Source organism: Lemur catta, chromosome 25 (assembly GCF_020740605.2).
Source record: "Lemur catta isolate mLemCat1 chromosome 25, mLemCat1.pri, whole genome shotgun sequence".
Classification (NCBI taxonomy): domain Eukaryota; kingdom Metazoa; phylum Chordata; class Mammalia; order Primates; family Lemuridae; genus Lemur; species Lemur catta.
The window spans coordinates 9005023-9024839 of NC_059152.1; the positions used below are offsets into that span (position 1 = coordinate 9005023).

The 19817-nt window shown below is 39.0% G+C and overlaps 1 protein-coding gene across 3 annotated transcripts; it reads left to right on the plus strand.

The window, feature by feature from the left end:
* Positions 1-140: 140 nt before the first annotated feature.
* GGPS1 (geranylgeranyl diphosphate synthase 1) lies at positions 141-12411 on the plus strand. 3 transcript variants are annotated; one of them, XM_045537240.1, is made up of 4 exons: positions 273-355; positions 6832-6924; positions 10679-10749; positions 11325-12411. In XM_045537240.1, exons 2-4 carry the CDS (start codon positions 6855-6857, stop codon positions 12081-12083), a joined length of 900 nt encoding a protein of 299 aa, XP_045393196.1. In that variant the 5' UTR covers positions 273-355; positions 6832-6854; the 3' UTR covers positions 12084-12411. The 3 variants fall into 3 exon arrangements, with proteins under 3 accessions (XP_045393197.1, XP_045393196.1, XP_045393195.1); XM_045537239.1 differs by lacking the exon at positions 273-355 and adding an exon at positions 854-993; XM_045537241.1 differs by lacking the exon at positions 6832-6924 and having other exon boundaries at positions 141-355.
* Positions 12412-19817: the final 7406 nt, after the last annotated feature.

Consider the following 19817-nt stretch of genomic DNA (forward strand, 5'->3'; position numbering starts at 1 on the left):
TAGTCCAGCCTCCGGGGCCAATGCGCTAGCCCTCGCCAGTGAGAACTGCAAGACCCGCAATGCCCCGCGCCTGCGTGAGACGAAGGAGGGGAGGGAAAGGGGGCGGGGCCCCAAAGCAGAGGGGGAGGTGGCAACGACGCCTGCGCAGTGTGACCGGGATGGCGCATTTTCTTGCACCGAGTAATGCGGTGTCGCTGGCGGCTGAGGAGGGCGGAGAGTTCTGTGGCGAAGTAGGGGGAGGGATTCATGTAGGCATCCGGAGGCGCTTTAGTGTGAACTCTAAAGTAGAAGCTGATGCTGGGTACTGGCGACTCCTGGACTGGCAGCGTGAAAGTCGTGATATCATCATTGAACCGTGAGCTGTGGTGGTGGCGGCGGCGGCTGGGGGGGACCCGGATGGGAAGGAGGGCGGGGGGAGGCGGGAAGGCGGGGCCGAGAGGAAAGAAAGAAAGGAGGGTGAGAACCCGGATGCTAAACCGGATTGTGCACGAATTTTCCATCCCCTTGCTAGAGACAGGGAGAAGGAAGAGGTGACCCAGTGGGGCGGAAGCAGGAACCTCACGGTTCTTCACTCTGCGGGTTCTATGGTAGCCCAGTAGACATTCAAGCTCTCTGTCAAGCCGCTGTTGAAAATCGGCCTCGAAATTAGTTAAATTCCCTGCCCGTGTCTCTCAGTTTCCTTCAGACCCCGTCATCTCCCGGAGTTTGAGTGGAAGGATTCACTCTGCGCGTCACGGCTGCGCTTAACATTCGTATGTCTATATTTAGCAATTCTGTAAGCAGGCCCTTCTCTTAAAAGAACAAAAACAAAAAACTTTGCATGGTATTTTCACTTTTTGTAGGTTGTGCCCTAATTTCATCCTGTAGTGCGTTAGAAGGTACTTTCATTTCTTCGCGTGTATTGAACGCCCACCATGTGGAACAACTGGTATGGCCTCTGCCTTCCTAGACCAGAGCCTGGGGAGACAGACAGATGTTAAACCAGACACACAGGTGAATGCGAAGTTGCAGCAGTGATAGTGCTGCAATACGTGGTAATAGGAGAATATGAAGTAAGAAATTTGGCTTCAGTTAAGGAGGTAAGGGAAGGCTTTCCTGAGCAAGTGAGGATCGAGCAGAGCGCTGAAGGGCTAGCAGGAGTTAACTAAGGAAAGGGCACTCCAGGCAAAAAGGGTAAGTAACATGTTGGAAAGCCTTGTGTCAGAAGGGAGCTTCTCCAGTTCGAAGAACTGAGGTTGCTGACCTTGATAGGTTTTGTTAAGGAGTTTTGTTCTTGTCCTAAGAGAAATGAGATATCTTCGAAAGGTTCTCAGTTGGAAGGGAGAAGACTAGATTTAAATTTCGCTGTCATTACTTACTGAAGAGTAGAGGACTATTGATTAGAGGGGCGAATGTAGGCAGCCCAACCAGGAGGCTACTTCATACGGTGGAAAGAATATGTTGTTTGTGTTAATATTTGTTTATCCACTCTTTGAACAAACTTCCAGCACTTTTTCAGTTTTGAAAGTGAGGAGTAGTTTTAGACTCTCACTGAGGCATTCTGTAGTTATTCACCACATAGTACAGTTCATGTAACACACAGTAATGCCTCTGTACATTTATGTCTACTACATGATAGCTGAAATTTCTAGCTCTGATAAGTTGGCAGTCCTTTGAGTAAAAAAAAGAAAAACAAAGCAGCAGGCAGTAAAGAGCACATGCCAGTGTATAGAATCTCTTAGACTTTTAAGAAGACACAAGACAGGTTGGTTGGTTTTTTTTTTTTGAGACAGAGTCTCACTGTGTTGCCCAGGCTAGAGTGAGTGCCATGGCATCAGCCTAGCTCACAGCAACCTCAAACTCCTGGGCTTAAGCGATCCTACTGCCTCAGCCTCTTGAGTAGCTGGGACTACAGGAATGCGCCACCATGCCCGGCTAATTTTTTCTATGTATGTATTTTAGTTGGCCAGATAATTTGTTTCTATTTTTAGTAGAGACGGGGTCCCACTCTTGCTCAGGCTGGTCTCAAACTCCTGACCTCGAGCGATCCTCCCGCCTCGGCCTCCCAGAGTGCTAGGATTACAGGCTGAGCCACCGTGCCCGACTGACAGGTTGGTTTTTGATACCTGGAAAAATTGAGTTTCCTTTATTTTCCCTCCCGCTGAGAATAGTTGTATATAAACATCCTCTGGGAAAGGAACATTAATTGACTTATTTGTTAATTGAGTATTCTTAAACTTCTCTGAGTGAGCAACGGAATAATTCTTTTAAGTTGAGAAATAACATCAACCATAAAGTTCTAAGAATTGAAACGAAGGTTAGCTCTGACTTCTGGGCAAAAGTACACCTGTTAGTGATCCAGACACAAAAAAGAATTCTGAGAATGGGTCTCATTGATTTTTTAAGTTAAGTCAGATGTGTTTTGGAGGCTGTTAAAGAAGATACAAACATGATTTTTGCTCCCAACCTAGTTAAGAAGATTTAAATAGAAAAGTACATGAGATTTTTATTATTATCATTTCAGAATATTAAAGGGGATACAAATGTCTTTGTCACAAGGCTTGAGTCAGGGCTATAAATCTGCCCATAACCCGAATAGTGTTCATTGTACCCATTAGGTGGGTTTTTGCCCCTCCTCTTCTCCCTCCTTCCCCCTGCTTGATTTCCAATGACTTTTACTTCCCTCTGTGCACTTGTGTGCCCATCGGTTATTTCCAATGTATTAGAGAGTGCATGTGGTGTTTGTGAGATTTTTTTAAATTCTACCTTCAATGATACTCAATCTTTTACCTAAGCCATTATTTTCCCTACTTTATATCTTCTTTTCTTTCTTTAATTTCTAAGAATAAGATAACCTATATCAGAGAGCAAACAGTATAGGTAATAGGTTACTAAATTGTTATTTTTATTATTTCAAACTATTTTATGAGCTGTTTTTGCCTCATAATGTATTTAACATTAATCACTAGTCCAAGTAGACATGGAAATTTTCTATATGGAATGTTTCTTTTTGAATTCATTTTCCTAAAATGATTTCCTTTGGTGGAGTGCTGATTTTTTTTATGATTGGTTCACATAGATAATCATCTAGAACAGACTAGAAAAAAATATACTTTTCAATCCTAAAGATCAACCTGAACTATGTGCCAGATTCATGCTTTAATATCATTTGTAATCTGCGTTCAATAAAGAGTTAAGCTAGTGGAGTTTATGTCTTAGCCTGTTTTCATGCAAACATGCATATTTGTTTGGCATTAAACAGTGAAGATACTCTGTAACTGGAGCTTTTAATCTGAGGTACATGTAAAAGAGACTATATGATCCCTGAGAAGTTATATGTAGGCTTTTGTGGGTGTGCATGTATTTGTGTGAGGGCATATTTACATATATGCAGATATTTTTTTTATTTACATATATGCAGATATTTTTTTTTTTTTAGAAGATCATAGGTTTCATCATATTCCAAAGGTTTCCCTGACCCATGAGATGGTTTATACTATGTGGAAGCATCAAAGCGCTTGCACAGTTGATGGTAATATGTATGTCATTAACTTCAGCCCTCCTTTATCATGTGCCTACCACGTGCCTAGCAATGTATAGTTAGTGTAGAAGTTTCATTCCTTCCTCCTGTTGCTATATGATACATCTCATTCCATAGCAAGAAAAAAAAGTACATGACAATGTAGTTCAAACCTTTTTACCCTTGTATTGATTGCCTACTACAAAACAGGGACATCAAGTACCTAATTGTCAATAGGTGTAGTGTCAGTGCTAAAGAATGCCAGCGTTAATAATTAGATGGGAGGGGTGTGAATTTATGGGATATGTGATTTTGTTCCATGCATAGATTGTAGAGTGGTGAAGTCAGGGCTTTTAGGGTATCTAGCACTCAAATAACGTAGATTGTATCTAAGTAATCTCTCATCATCCACCCGCTCACCCTTCCAAGTGTATGTTATCTATCATTCCACGTTCTACATCCATAAGCTCCCCCTTATAAGTGAGAACGTGTGGTATTTGTCTTTCTGTATCTGACTTGTTTCACTGAAGATAATGGCCTCCCGTTCTACCCGTGTGCTGCAGAAGACTTGATTTCATTCTTTTTTATAGCTGAGTAGTATTCCATCATGTGTATTTACCACATTTTCTTTATCCAGTCATCTGCTGATAGACACTTAGACTCCATATCTTTGCTATTGTGAATAGTGCACATACGGGTGCAAGATTTTGGAAATTGTTTGACTTGTGTGGCACTTCGTGCACTATTTATTCAAGATCTTCAGATTTGCGTAGCTGCGTGTGTATCAACCAGTGTGTTCCATTTGCTGAATATATGCAAAAATTCCTGTATTTTGTGCATTAAACATCAGATTCTGCTTTCCTAAGTATGTTTTGCATTTTTTAATTTAATGCCAGCAAGGAGTAACAGTACTAGTACTAGAACTGCCTGAACCCTGAGAGTATAGATGATGAGATCATAGTCTGAGATGACTGGGCTATAAAAGATGAGTTTTAGTAGTTAACATTTATGAAGTTACTAGGGCAAATTTGGAAATCGAGAAACACATCCTCAGCATTACAGTAAATAAAAAACATCAGCACCCACTCGCTTAGTTGTGCTGTGGTGTCATACAATGCAAGAACTCATTTCCAGTTCTCCCTAACACTTTCTCAAGTGACTGCATCAGAATCATACAATATGCATATTAGAAATGGATATTCCTAGTTGTCTGCCCAGACTCAGTGAATCAGAAAAAAGACCTTTGAGCAATCAGGATAATACAGAGTATATGAATTCAACTTCATTTTCTTTATTCCAAGGAAGTGGCCCGCTCGGCACAGTGGCTCACACCTATAATCCTAGCACTTTGGGAAGCTGAGGCAGTTGGATCACTTGAGCCCAGGAGTTCGAGACCACCCTGAGAAGCTAGCAAGACCCTGTCTCTACAAAAAATAGAAAAATTAGTGGAGTGTGGTGGTACACACCTGCAGTTTCAGCTACTTGGGAGGCTGAGGCAGGAGGATCCCTTGAGCCCAACAGTTTTAGGCTGTGGTGAGCTATGATGACACCACTGCATTCAAGCCTGGACAACAGAGCAAGACCCTGTCTCAAGAAAAAAAAGCGACTCTCCACCAAACATATTCTTGTGCTTTGTTATCTTCTAGCATACTAAAAGAGAACTTTCTAAGGTGCCAGTTAAAAAATTCAGTAATGTGCAACTCTTTGAACAGCACTGATCATGAACTGCCATTAGATATCATGTTATGTTTAGCCTTGTGTTGTGAAGCCAGATAATTGGTTAGGAGAGGGCTCATGATCCCAGAGACCAAATCATAGTCCCAAGAAGCAAAAGAGCTGGGTACAGTGGCTCATGCCTGTAATCCCAGCAACTCAGGAGGCTGAGATGGGAGGATTGCTTGAGGCCAGAGATCAGAGACCAGCCTAGGCAACACAGGGAGACCTTGTCTCCAGAAAATGAAAAAAATTAGCTGGGTGTGGTAGCACATGCTTATAGTCCCAGCTACTCAGGCGGCTAAGGACGTAGGATGGCTTGAGCCCAGGAATTCAAGGCTGCAGTGAGCTATGATCATGCCACTGCATACCAGCCTAGGTGACAGAGCGAGACCTTATCTCTAGAAAAAAAAGACAAAAAATAGGACAAAAATGATAAACCTCCTAAAATATGTCAAAGAGTCCTAACACGAGGACAGTTAGAAACAAAAGAGTCCTAATACGAGGACAAGTAAAATAGAAACAAATTTACAAAGAAACAGTAGAGATTCAACAGTAAAGGAAGACCCTAGGATGACCACAAGTGATACTCTAGGAAATATTAAAATAAATGTGAAATTCAGAATAATAAGGTACTGCCCAGGAATATTTTTAATAAAATAATTGCATCCAAGTTAAGGCATGTCTTAAGTCAAAATCTCTGAAATGGATTAATTATATAGAAAATACCAAGTGGAGGGGGGATCTCTTTAAATTTTAAATATGTAAAACATCCCCATCTTAATGCTCATAGAAACAAAGAATATGTTTACTAATTTAATCAGTTAAATATAAAGGTATCTGTCTAATTCTGTGGATTTGACATTTCTTTGCTGTCAACAAATTAAGCCTTTTATGGGTGAAAAAATAGGAAAGGCTTAGGCTGGGTTCAGTGGTGCACACTTGTCCCAGCAACCTGGGAGGCTGAGGCAGAAGGATTGCATGAGCCCAGGAGTTGGAGGCTGCAGTGAGCTGTGACTCCACCACTGCACTTCAGCCTCAGTGACAGAGCCAGTCCTGTCTCTTAAAAAATAAAAAGGAATGGTTTGATATAAGTTATGTAACTAAAAAAACCGATTAAAAACCAAGTGAACACTTTGACCACTGTAATAATCAAGTGAATGAAGAATTTTTTTTTCAAAAAAGTTGAGATGTAATTTAATACCACCCATTTACATTGTACAGTTCAGTAGTTCTCAGTATATTTACAGGGTTGTACAACCATCACCACAATTTAATTTTATAACATTTTGGTCCACCAGAAAGAAACCCTGTACTCGTTAGCAGTCAATCCCTGTTTCCCCCCCATGCTAGCAACCACTAATCTACTTTCTGTCTGTATAGATTGGCCTATTCTGAACATTTCGTGTAAATGGAATCATATAATATGGAGTCTTTTGTGACTGGTTTCTTTCACTTAACATAATGTTTTCAAGGTTTCGTGCTTGTAGAATTTTCTTTTTAAACCAAACTGAAAGTCTACCTTTCCAAATACACCTTGAGATACAAATTCTTTTGCAGTTTGAACTCAAAGATAATTAGGTTCTTAATATCTTTTTTATGTTTCTTCTTTTTGACAGATAAGCTTTGAAATTTAAAAACAATGGAGAAGACTCAAGAAACAGTCCAAAGAATTCTTCTAGAACCCTATAAATACTTACTTCAGTTACCAGGTAACAGTTCAATCAGTCCACGTATAGCTTAGTTTTCATATGGTAGTGGTCATTCAAATGTTAGCAAAGAAAAAAAGTTAGACATGCTAGCTCTTGAGATTTCCTATTTAAGGTGATGCATATGAGAAAAATTATAAACAGAACTTCATAAATTTTCACTCTTACATGGTAATTTTTGCCAGGTGCAGTGGTGCATGCCTGTAGTACCAGCTGCTCAGGAGGCTAAGGCAGGAGGATGGCTTGAGCCCAGGAGTTTAAGGTTGTAGTGCACTATGATCACACCTGTGAATAGCCACCACGCTCCAGCATGGGCAACATAGCGAGACCCCCATCTCTTAAAAAAAAAAAGGTAATTTTTTAAGACACTCTTTTAAAAATATCCAATTATATAGCATTCCTTAGAAAAATAAAAATACTTAAAATATTTTGGGGCTGATCACAGTGGCTCCTGCCTGCAAACCCAACAACTTGGGAGACTAAAGTAGAGGGAATCACTGAGGCCGGGAGTTTGAGACCAGCCTTGGCAACATAGTGAGACCCTGTCTCTAAAAGAAACATTTTTTTTAATTTTGGTATTTCATTGGAAGTTTTATTTTTTATGGATGTCACAGATTTGAATTTCCCACGGTTTAAATGTTAGGGGAAGTTATGTAAATTTGTATAACAACAGAAAACTTCATTTACCTTCTATTCAAGTTTTCCCTTCCATGTCCATGTTTTCCAGTATCTCATACACATGCTGTGTTTCTTACACTACTAGTTCTTTGAGAGCCAGATTCTAATGCATTTAAATCACAGGATGTGGAAGCATAGCTCAATTTATTCCTGTATAAGGGTGTATTACCTGGACATGGCTTCCTGCCTTGACACTTGCCTAATCACATGTACATGTATGTTTTTGTTTTATTTTGGTTTTTTTTTAAACTTTGGGAAATGATAATGAGTAAAAACTCATGAATATAATAAATGAGGGTTCTTGTAATAAAAATTCATTTATAAACCAGTTACTTGAAATGTAGAATACTTTTCTTATGGAAATAATATAAAAGGTAGTAAATTCTTTGACAACTATAAAAACTTGTTTAGCCCATAATGTGGCTAAACTATACCCTAGGGATGCTCTCAACTCAATCATAATAGACATGTTTTTATTTCTATTCTATGGTGCTTACCTCAGTGGTAATGTGTCCATTTCTATTCTTCATGAGCCTAAGAAGGATAAATAGAGTTATCAAAAGTCAGAAGAGTGCTAGCTCCTGAGCTACACCTTGAAAACCATCATGATTAGTGTCATTTCTATTCTGGCAGACCCTAAGGGAGACTCACCTGCTGATATCAATGCTTCAAAAGAATGCAGGGAAGACAGAAATGGAGAATTCAAAGGGAAAGTTGCCCACTGTTTAAGAAAAAGCCAAGAGACTGTTACTGAGTGACATCTGTTTAGCATTTAGTAACTTCGCTTATTTCAGGATCTCCTAGTGAGAAACATGGCACTGTTTTCCTTCATTCTACCCACCACCTATTGTTGGACTTCTTTTGTAACAAATTGGCAAACATTGGCTAGAACTGGACTGCCGTAAAATAAGCCAGTTATCAGAATGCTGAGGAGTCTAACAAGTGTCTCCTGAGTGTTTCCCACTCCACTACCTGCAAAGCAAGGACTGCCTGTAGTCAGATTTTAACCACAGTGCTTACCTATGCAATGAACTTCTGTAACTTTTTTTAAAGTTCTCATTACCTGGAAGTAATGTTTTAAGCCATTAGATAACATATTTAAAATTCTCAGTTGGTACCTAACCTTATTTATCAGATATGTTCTTGATCCATGGTAGAATACAACCTCAGAGATTTTCCTAAAGAAATAGGACATTGCAATATGTATCACACTCCTATTTTTTACAGAAAGCTTCAGAGTTACTAAAATAACTTAAAGGTGGGCCAGATCATTTGTACTGTTATAAAATTACTCTTGCTTATAAAATATTATAGTAATAATGATATCAGGATTTTCTGAAATCAGTGAAGAGAATGACTTTAATTTGTTTGTTTATTTACCCTAGTGTAAGTCCCCATACCCTTGTAGTTAGGGAGAGGAGGATGAAGTTGGGAGTGGAGGACGAGGGGCTGCAAAAAGAGAATCAGTGATGTTAGGGTCTTAAAGAGGAAGGAGGAATGTTTGTTTTAATTTTGAGGGATCTCTGTGATTAGCCTCAATCTTAGAAATGATTTGGGAATTTAAACATATCAGGCCAGATCCTAGAATCTCATCAGAGGGAAAAAAACATTAAAAACCTGTAGTACCGAAAATTAAGCCATTTATTTTACTGTTTTCTATATAATATTTGGAAGTGAAATGAAAAATGGGACTCCAAATGTAATGGGACTCTGTGGTTTTCATCTTCAAAAGTTATTTTTTTAAAAGTGGTAATAGATTAGTTTGCACAATTGTGCTTTGTAAGTACAGCCCAGACTAACCTTTGTCAAACTGGAAAGTAGATCAGGAATATCAAGTATATAATTGCTACCCAGACCATGTGCACCTTAAGGATTAGTAGGCAGAAGAGAGATGCCTTTTCTTCCTTTCTCACAGAAAGTGAAACTTTGTCCCATTAGCATATGTAACGAGAGTTTGTAGATTCATTTGTTTGGACAATTGGTACAGAGAAAACATATAGGACTTAGGAAATAGTGTTTTAGTTAATTGAAACTTAACTTTTTATGTAACCATTTTCCTGAAACGTAATCTGAAATTGGGATGTTACTAGCATTCATTTATCAGGAAGCTCAGAACATTCTTACTAAATGAACTGTTTGTGGTTTTCATCTATCATTGCTTTGTATTTGGGCCACAGTTACTACTAGTGGTTAACTTCTATCTAAAGATCTCTCTTGGCCGGGCGCAGTGGCTCACACCTGTAATCCTAGCACTTTGGGAAGCCAAAGCAGAAGGATCACTCAAGGCCAGGAGTTCGAGACCAGCCTGGGCAATAGCAAGACCCGGTCTCTACAAAGAATAAAATAAAATAAAATAGCCAGGTGTGGTGGTACACACCTGTAGTCCCAGCTGCTCAGGAGGTTGAGGCAGAAGTATCACTTGAGCCCAGGAAGTTTAAGGTTGCTGTGAGCTCTGATGACACCAGTGCACTCCAGCCTGGGTGACAGAGCAAGACCCTGTCTCAAAAAAGAAAAGCGAAATAGTCATAATAAAGAGATTAGCTTTTAACTAAACTAGGGATATTAAAAGGGAATACTTCTGGGTACAGTAGTCTCATATTTGATAGGAAAGAAGCAGAGCTGCCCAATCCCTAAAACCTTAATTAAAAGGAATGGTAGATAATTTTAAGAGGTCATTTTATGAGGTAATTCAATAGTAAAGTACATTTCATTAAAAATACCTATAGTTCTATAAAATACATACTGCTAATTAACTGCCACTAACTAGACTAGCTTCCTTTTTTAAAAAAGGTAATAAATTAGGCCATAATGCCTAAAAAGCCTATCCGACACCAAAATTGTCAATTCAAGTTAGGGTAAAAGAAGTGGGCTAGTGTGCCACTGAAGTGCTTTAGAATCTCAGGCCTGCCCTGATTTTAAAAGGTTGTGGATTTCAGAGGGGTTGAGGGTAGGGTGTCGAGCAGTGGAAGGCAAGCTCTGCAGCAGGTAATGGATTAATGGGGCTGGATTTACCAAGTTTGGGCAATTTTGAAGGAAGTTTCTATTCATTTTATTGTCAAATTTTATTATTAAATTGCAGGTAAACAAGTGAGAACCAAACTTTCACAGGCATTTAATCATTGGCTGAAAGTTCCAGAAGACAAGCTACAGGTATTTAGGCAATTCTTAATCTCATTCTTAATCCCAAAGAAATTAATAGCTGTTGCATAAAAATACTCCTACTTCTTGATTGAACTTAATGCTCGTGCAATATATTATTTTATATTGAGGTTGATAAATAATTATTAGTTGCAGGCCGGACGCAGTGGCTCACGCCTGTAATCCTAGCCCTCTGGGAGGCCGAGGCGGGTGGATCACTCGAGGTCAGGAGTTCGAGACCAGCCTGAGCGAGACCCCGTCTCTACTAAAAAATAGAAATAATTATCTGGACGACTAAAAATATGTATAGAAAAACTTAGCCAGGCATGGTAGCTCATGCCTGTAGTCCCAGCTACTCGGGAGGCTGAGGCAGGAGGATCGCTTAAGCCCAGGAGTTTGAGGTTGCTGTGAGCTAGGCTGACGCCACAGCACTCACTCTAGCCCGGGCAACAAAGTGAGACTCTGTCTCAAAAAAAAAAAATTATTAGTTGTAAAAATTAAGACACCTTGAGACCTTCATAATCTGTTACTGTAAAGCTATTTTGAATAGTTCTCATAAAGTGAAATTTTCAATTCTTTTTTATTAGATTATCATTGAAGTGACAGAAATGTTGCATAACGCCAGCTTACTCATTGATGATATCGAAGACAGCTCAAAACTCCGACGTGGCTTTCCAGTGGCACACAGCATCTATGGAATTCCGTCCGTCATCAATTCTGCCAATTATGTGTATTTTCTTGGCTTAGAGAAAGTCTTAACCCTTGATCACCCAGATGCAGTAAAGCTTTTCACCCGCCAACTTTTGGAACTCCATCAGGGACAAGGCCTAGATATTTACTGGAGGGATAATTACACGTGTCCCACTGAAGAAGAATACAAAGCTATGGTGCTGCAAAAGACAGGTGGACTATTTGGATTAGCAGTAGGTCTCATGCAGTTGTTCTCTGATTACAAAGAAGATTTAAAGCCGCTGCTTAATACACTTGGGCTCTTTTTCCAAATTAGGGATGATTATGCTAACCTACACTCCAAAGAATATAGTGAAAACAAAAGTTTTTGTGAAGATCTAACAGAGGGAAAGTTCTCATTTCCCACTATTCATGCTATTTGGTCGAGGCCTGAAAGCACCCAGGTGCAGAATATCTTGCGCCAGAGAACAGAAAACATAGATATTAAAAAATACTGTGTACATTATCTTGAAGATGTAGGTTCCTTTGAATACACTCGGCAAACTCTTAAAGAGCTCGAATCTAAAGCCTACAAACAAATTGATACACGTGGTGGGAACCCTGAACTAGTAGCCCTAATAAAGCACTTAAGTAAGATGTTCAAAGAAGATGAATAATATTAAGTTATTCTTGACTGGTCCTGATAGCTTGTTTTAGTTATTTTTTTTTTTTTTTTTTTGTCTTTTAGTCTTTTAGCCTATCACCTTTTTAAAAATTTGGTCTAAGCTGTTCTCCAAAAAACTATAGGGGAGATGGGAATTTGTTTCGATTTAGAAACCCATCTGTGCAGATGATCATAATACATATTGAAGAAATTAAAAGGAGCCACATTTATATAGGTCTAATGTGAATGTCAGAAATTGCTGTGGCAGGATATTGTGACCATCTCTGCCCTACAAATGTGCTGTTGATTCTGTCAATAAAAAAGACTTCAGCTTCCAGGAATTTTTATCCAGATGCTTCCTAACTGTACTGTATGAGCAGTTCCCTATTCATCTATTCCAGTTCCAAGCTATTTTCTTTCAGCTGGCTTTGTGGCCCAAAGACCACAGAGCTCCTCTTTTTTCCTAAATGCTGAAAATATCTCAGTATCCTCCCTGAAAACCCCCTTACTAAAATCTTCCATGAAAAGGCTGATAGTGATGAACAGTAAGTACTCTGGTCCTTTTTCTTACCTCTTTCCTTTTTTCCTTCCCTCTTTCCTTTTTTCCTTCCTCTCTGCCTCACAAATTCTGCTTTTTGACCAAGGAGTTGTGCTGTAATAAATTCACGTGCTAGTCTGAATTCCTTTCCCCGCTTGTAATGTAAGTATCTGGGTACAGCGTTGTCTTTCCAATTGGGAAGGAAAAAGGATATATGGAATAAGTAGTGTAGGAGGAGCATTTGAACGTTACTACATTTCCCCATCACTGGTAGTGAAAATCTTAAAAGGGCTATTTGCTTACCTCAAATACAAAAGCAGAAAATGCCCTTTTCCTTCCCACCAAAATCACTACCACCCTTGAAGGCAACAGATGCTTGAATGGAATGGGAGAAGGCATCTTTAAAGGAAACGAGCGTTAACCAAGAGAAAGTGCCTGACTGAAAAGTAGCCAAAGGCTTACTATCAAGCACTAAGTAATTGTTTAGAGCCTTAACCCTGACCCTGCTCTGCCTTTTGTGTAAGTTCCTGACCCAAGCCACTGGAGCCATCTGTGGGCCAAAAGTAGGGGGAAAAAAACCAAAAAATCTAATTTCAGTATTACAGTTGTTGACATCCTAAAATGAAAGTTTTTGTTTTCCTTAGAGACATTATGTTTTGCTTGACTGGTTTTGTAGTATCTAATCACCTATAATTGTATGAGAAATTCTCACCCAAGCATTCAACCTAAATCCTATTGAAAAGTTGGGTGCCTTTACTAACTACTAAAATAATTTAAATCTTCCATTTTAACAATGATGAGGGAACTTCTTAAAATCATGGGTAATTGTGCTACAGTAAGGAAATTTAAACTTTATAAAACCATAATTTTTAAAAAAAAACATGATTCTAAAAATCTATTGCTGAGTGTGTAAACAAAGTATCTACTTTTAAGTATAAAAATTGCTTACCTAGATTTATTCCTTGCCTAATCAAATTAATTTTGATTCTTTTGTCATTTTTATCCTTCTTTGTCAATGACAACAATGCTTGGCATTGAAACAGATTTTTAACAGAGAATCATTTTATCTATCAAATAATCAAAACTCTGTCCTTTTCACTTGATCTATTGTCATAACTGTTAATACAGAAAAATGTATGCCAGTTATGTTGCCATAAATCACTTTCTAACCTTAGCAAGATCTTAAAATCGTCAGTTCTTCATTCCACTGTGTCAACTTCCTACTTTACTTCCTTCCCTGTGTAACCTATACTCTATTAGTGGTTCACTTCAGGGAAACTTTGAGAGCATTTGTTCTCAGATCACTTTTCTCCTTTCCTTGGCCACTGTCATCCAGCCAGTCCCCAATCCTGGATGAATAACCATCTACATTCTTTGCTCCTCCCATGTTGCTGAGAACTGCTGCGGTAGCCATTTTAAGTTTACGCATTGCAGCCTCAGTAACCCCTTTGTTTTGCAACTAATCTTCCTTTCCTAGTGTAGATTTCAAACTTGTCAGTCTAATGTCCCCTGCTTCTCTTCCACTCTTCTCCCATTAAATGTAAACTCTCCAAGCTTTCCTCCCCTGAACTTTAGGTCTGTCTTGAAGTAGTCTGCATTTTATATCAAGAAAGGTTGGTCATTCTGCCCTAGGCCAAACTAGTTCTCATGTTCTAGATTCCCTCCCTTTCTCTCTATTGAAGGCCTTGTTCTATCCCGTCTTCCTGTCTTGATATCTCAAGATTGCTCCACTGGCTTTTTTCTTTTTTTTAAATCAGTGTACCAAGAGGAAGGAAATGTATATTTATGAAGTATATGTTGGGTGCCGGATGCTTTATATGTTTTCTTGAAGAGTTTACTGACCTGGAATAGAGATCAAAGCACTTGGCACTGCCTCCCATTCTTGATGCAATTAATTTTGTAATATTTATCTTATTGAATACGTAGGACTGTACAGTATAATAGCTTAGTTTTTCTATACTCTCTACTGGTTGGTAAATAGTAAATACAATAAGGAATACTATTAGTAATATGAATTTTAATATTAACCGAATAGTTCAAATTGTTAGAATGATTTATGGCCATTGATTAATGAGTATCCTGTTATAGAGATATCTGGAAAACATTTGCCTTGTCTTACACATTCTTTATAAAGCACTCTGTGCTTTAGGGAAATGCCCAATTTATTATCTTTGAATTATATTTATCCCTGTACATGAAGAAAAATAATGTACCAGAAGATCTCAGAGTTGCTATAATGAGTAATGGACATATTTAGACCTCAGTGAGTGTGGTAGTACTAATGATAAGCTGAAAAGTAATTTGTAAATCTCACCAAAGCTTGTAAAGTCACTTAACAGAAATTGTAAAATGAGAATAGTTATTTTACAATTGACTACATTTGAAGACTAAAAAAGTTTTAAAAGGATTTAGCTTTAATAAATGATATTCTAACAGAGATGTCAGTAATTTATAAGGAAGAAATGGTTTATTTATTGAAGCTGACAGATTAAGTCAATTAAGCAGAAAGAATTGGACATAGAAAACCAAGTCAAGGAAATTGAAAATGAAGCAGAAGGTTATTGAAACAAATTGCCATTTGAAACAAAGTAGTAATTTAAAGAGACTAATAGATTTTCTAATAAATTTTATGAAAATGCATTGTGGTTTGATAACAAAAGTGAAAGTATAATTTTTTTAAGTTTGTTCAATTTATTGAATCTTGAAACTTGGCCAATTAAGGTTTTAAAAGTTCTGTGAATTGAACCAAAATAAAATTATTGCTTTTAAAAATGAATTAGTACTAAAGATAAGATATATAAAATTTCAGAGAGTATAATAAAGCTTAGAAAAAAGTCTGTATATAAATGCTGATAGTTCAGAGGAAAGCAAGTGAGAATTCCGCACCATGAAGAATGTCATAAATATGGGGAGAAATTCTCAATTTATTAAAATTACAAGCTGCCTCTGATTATCAATTTAATGAGGAAGTTGGAAGAATTTGATGCTGTTTCCTGTGTCACATCATGGCTCAGATAGGAATATCATATGGCTGGTGACTGCTGCAACAAGCCAAAGATCACAGTACTAATTTCCTGCTGGCTTAGAATACCATCATGGAATATATGGATAATTAATATTGCCTGACTTATTTCCTTAGAGCTCTTCTCTTCTTTCAGCCCATCTTCCACACAACTGCCAGATTAATATTAACTATTTGCTCTTATTTTGTATATCTCTGATCAAAAATTGCTTTTTTTTTTTAAGACTAGTCAAGTGCAGTAGTAAGAATGGATTTTTTTGTTTGGTTTTTTTTTTTTTTTTTTTTTTTTTTGAGAAACAGAGTCTCACTATGGTTGCCCAGGCTGGTCTCAAACTTCTGAGCTCAAGTGATTCTCCTGCCTCAGCCTCCATAATAGCTGGGACTACAGGTATGCACAACCACCTCCAGCTTCAAAACAAAATTTTTGTTGTTGTTGCCCAGGCCAGAGTGCAATGGCATCATGACAGCTCACTGCAACCTCAAACACCTGGGCTCAGGTGATCTTCCTGCCTTAGCCTTCTAAGAGGCTGGCAGAACAGGTGCACATCACCCCGCCAGCTAATTTTTTTTTTTTTTTTTTTTTTTTTTTAGAGAGGGGTTCTCCCTATGTTGCCCAGGCTGGTCTCAAACTGCTGGCCTCAAGCAGTCCTCCCACCTCAGCCTCCCAAAGTGCTGGGATTACAGGCATGAGCCAATGCGCCTAGCCCAATTCACCCTTTAAAAGTATACAATTCAGTGGGTGTTAGTATATTCGTAGGATTATGCAATCATCATCACAATCTAATTTTAGAACAGTTTTTCTTCCGCTAAAAGAAAATTCCATTCCCATGAGCAGTCCCTCTCCATTCCCCCTACTCAACCCCTAACTCCTTGCCCTAGGCAGCCACTAATCTACTTTCTGTCTCTAAGGATTGCCTTTTCTAGACATTGCATATAAATGCAATCAAATAATATGTGGCCTTTTGTGACTGCCTTCTCTCAGTACAGTGTTTACAAGGTTCATCCATGCTGGGTCAGTACTTCATTCCTTTTTGTGGCTGCATAATAGTCCATTGTATGAACATACTATATTTTGTTTATCCATTCGTCAGCTGATGGACATTTGGGTTGTTTCCATTTTTTGGGTATTATAAATAATGCTGTTCTGAACATTCAAGTACAAGTTTTTACATGGATATATTTTTTCAATTTTCTTAGATAACTAGGAGTGGAATTACAGAGTCATATGGTAACTTTATGTTTTATATTTTGAGGAGGGAATATGTTCTTAAGATATATTCCCATAGGTATACAAATACATATAAAGGTATATTCATTGCAGCATTATCTATAATAGGAAAAAAAATAACAAATGTCTATCAATGAGAATTGAATAAATTACAACTCAGTGATCTAATGGAGCGAAACTATTTGTATACCATAAGCATAGATAGATATATATGAATATATATGGTGGCAATGAATATATATGAATGAATGCATCCATGTATTTGGTAGCAAAATAGTACACTGTAACCTTGAACTCCTGGGCTCAAGCTATCTTCCTACCTTAGCATCCTGAGTAGCTGGGACTACAGGTGCACTCAACAACGCTGGGCTAATTTTTTTTTTAATTTTTTGTAGAGATGGGGGTCTTGCTGTGTTGCCCAGGCTGGTCTCAAATTCCTAGCTTCAAGCAATCCTCCTCTCTTGGCCTCCCGAAGTGCTAGGATTACAGGCATGAGCCACCACACCCAGCCACAAAATACTTTTTATGAGATAATTGTGTTCTTCTCCCTCTATTTTTCCATCCTTAGTTCTAGAAAGGTAAGCAGACCATTTTGTGCTTTCTTGCCAAAGGAAGATGTACAATTGTAAGGCTAAAAAAAAAATTTCTGTAGGATATTTCCCTTTCTGGCTTAATTTTCCTAAAGTCCGATTCTGTGGAAGAGATAAAGCCAGGAGTTCTGGAAGGGGCATAGAGAAAAGAAGTGACTTTAAGGACAAAGAGAAAAAGAGAGGAGAGATTCCTGGGAATAAACAAAAGTCAGCAGTTCCCAATATTGTTGATAGTACTCTCAGGAAATAAGCAAGACTTTAAAGGGGATGGCAGGAGCCTAGACTGACTAGACAATAACATTCCCACTTGGCAAGAATCCCCATCCTTGCCTGTGGCAGGGAAGCAGAGAGCTGCTAGGCTTTGAAGGATCACTGCCAGTTTTAACAATAAACCGATTTATGGCTTCTATGATAACCAGAGATGAGATGCCCCCAGGCACCTCTTAAATCTAGAAGCTGATGTAACTATTAGAGGTAAGGAGGCCCCGACACTAACAGAGATTTAAGTTTTCCGCTAGCCTTGCAAGATGGAGAAGGAGGAAGAAGGTTCATCCTCTTCAAGATGCTGGACTGAGCACATACGTTTGTCTTTTCTCCCTCTTGAGAGACTATTAAAAGGAAAGTAAAAGAATAAAAGGGGGCCGGGCACTGTGGCTCATGACTAGAATCCTAGCATTTTGGGAAGCCTAGGCAGGAGGATTGCTTGAGGCCAGAGACCAGCCTGGGCGATAGTGAGACCCCATCTTTACAAAAAATTTTAAAATTTAGCTGAGCATGATGGTGTGCACCCATAATCCAAGATATTAGGTACTCAGGAGGCTGAGGAAGGAGGATCACTTGAGCCCAGGAGTTGGAGGTTGCACTGAGTATGATGATGCCACTGCACTCTAGCCCAGGCAATAGAGTGAGACCCTGTCTCAAAAAATAATAGTAATAAAAATTAAAAGTTTAATATCTCAAAATACATTGAGAATGATGGGAAGAGCTAACAATGATCCATGTTAATGAATGAGAAATTCCAAAAAATTCTGGCTACAGAGAACAGACTACTGATTGGTGAAAGCAGTGGAGATAAAGCCTTGGCTAAGAGTATGCAGAGAAGGGGTCGTGCTGACAAGGGATCCAACAGGCTCAGTAGAAGCATGTGTGACAGGCGGAGTAATGATCCCCCCCCCACCAGCAATATATCCACGTTCTAATCCCCAGAGCCTATGAATGTGTCAGGTTATATGGCGAAGGAGAGTTAAGGTGCAGATGGAATTAAGGTTGCTAATCAGATGATCTTAAAATAGGGACATTATCCTTGAAAGTCAAAGAGGGAGGCAGAAGAGCTGAGTTCTCCGCTTCAGAGTCATGGGCTGCAGCCCAAGTGTCTACCAGGGCTAGGTCTCATCCGAGGCTCTGCTAGGAAAGGATCCAATTTCAGGCTCCCTGAGCCTGTTAGAGGAATTCATTTGCTTTCAGCTGTAGGATTCACGGCAGCTTGCTTGTTCTAAGCCAGCAAGAGAGAGACAGAGAGACTCTAGTGCCAGTCAACTAACAAGACAGTCTTATAAAATGTAATCCCAGGAATCACAGCCCATCATTTTTATCATAGCGAGTTGCAGACCCTGCCCACACTCAAGGGGAGGGAATTAGACAGGGCTGAGTGCCAGAAAGCAGGGATCACAGGGCCACCTTAACGTCTATCTGCCTCAAATGTTCATTTTTTTGTGTGTTTTGTTTTTGGGGGGTGGGGTGAGGAGGAAGGTATCAAAAGTGGGGGCAGCCACGTACATACCAGATGAAAATATGCTGAAATTGATGGGGACAAATCTAGTCTCACCCCGACCCCGACCCTGACTTTGGTCATGCAAAGGAAAGAGATACACACGAGGGGTTACCTTTTTATAACTTAACTGTCTGCAGAGCACCATGTAGATCCAACGCACCATACAAAAAGCTGCAAAAATAGAATGCAGAAGGGGTTTGAGCTGTAGGAGACTGGACTCTTGTGTTTGTGATCAGGGGGGTTACAGCAAGCAGTTAAGGGTTCAGAAAGTTTTCTCTGGGGCTGAGATAGGGTGGAGGAAGCCACAGGTTCCTGGCTGTGGAGATGCAGGGATGCAGGGGACAGGGCCTGCAGTGCTGGCTAGAATCACCCTGCCCAGCCCTTTCAGTTTCATGGTGGAATAACCTATCTATATTTTTTTGTTTGTTGGGCTTTTTTCATTTAGCATAATTATCTTGAGATTCATACATGTTGTTGTATATGTCAATAATTCATTCCTTTTTATTATGGAGTATTCCATAGTATGAATATACTGCAATTTATCCATTCATCTGTTGATGGCCATTTGAGTTGTTTCCTGGTTTGGGCTATCCACAAG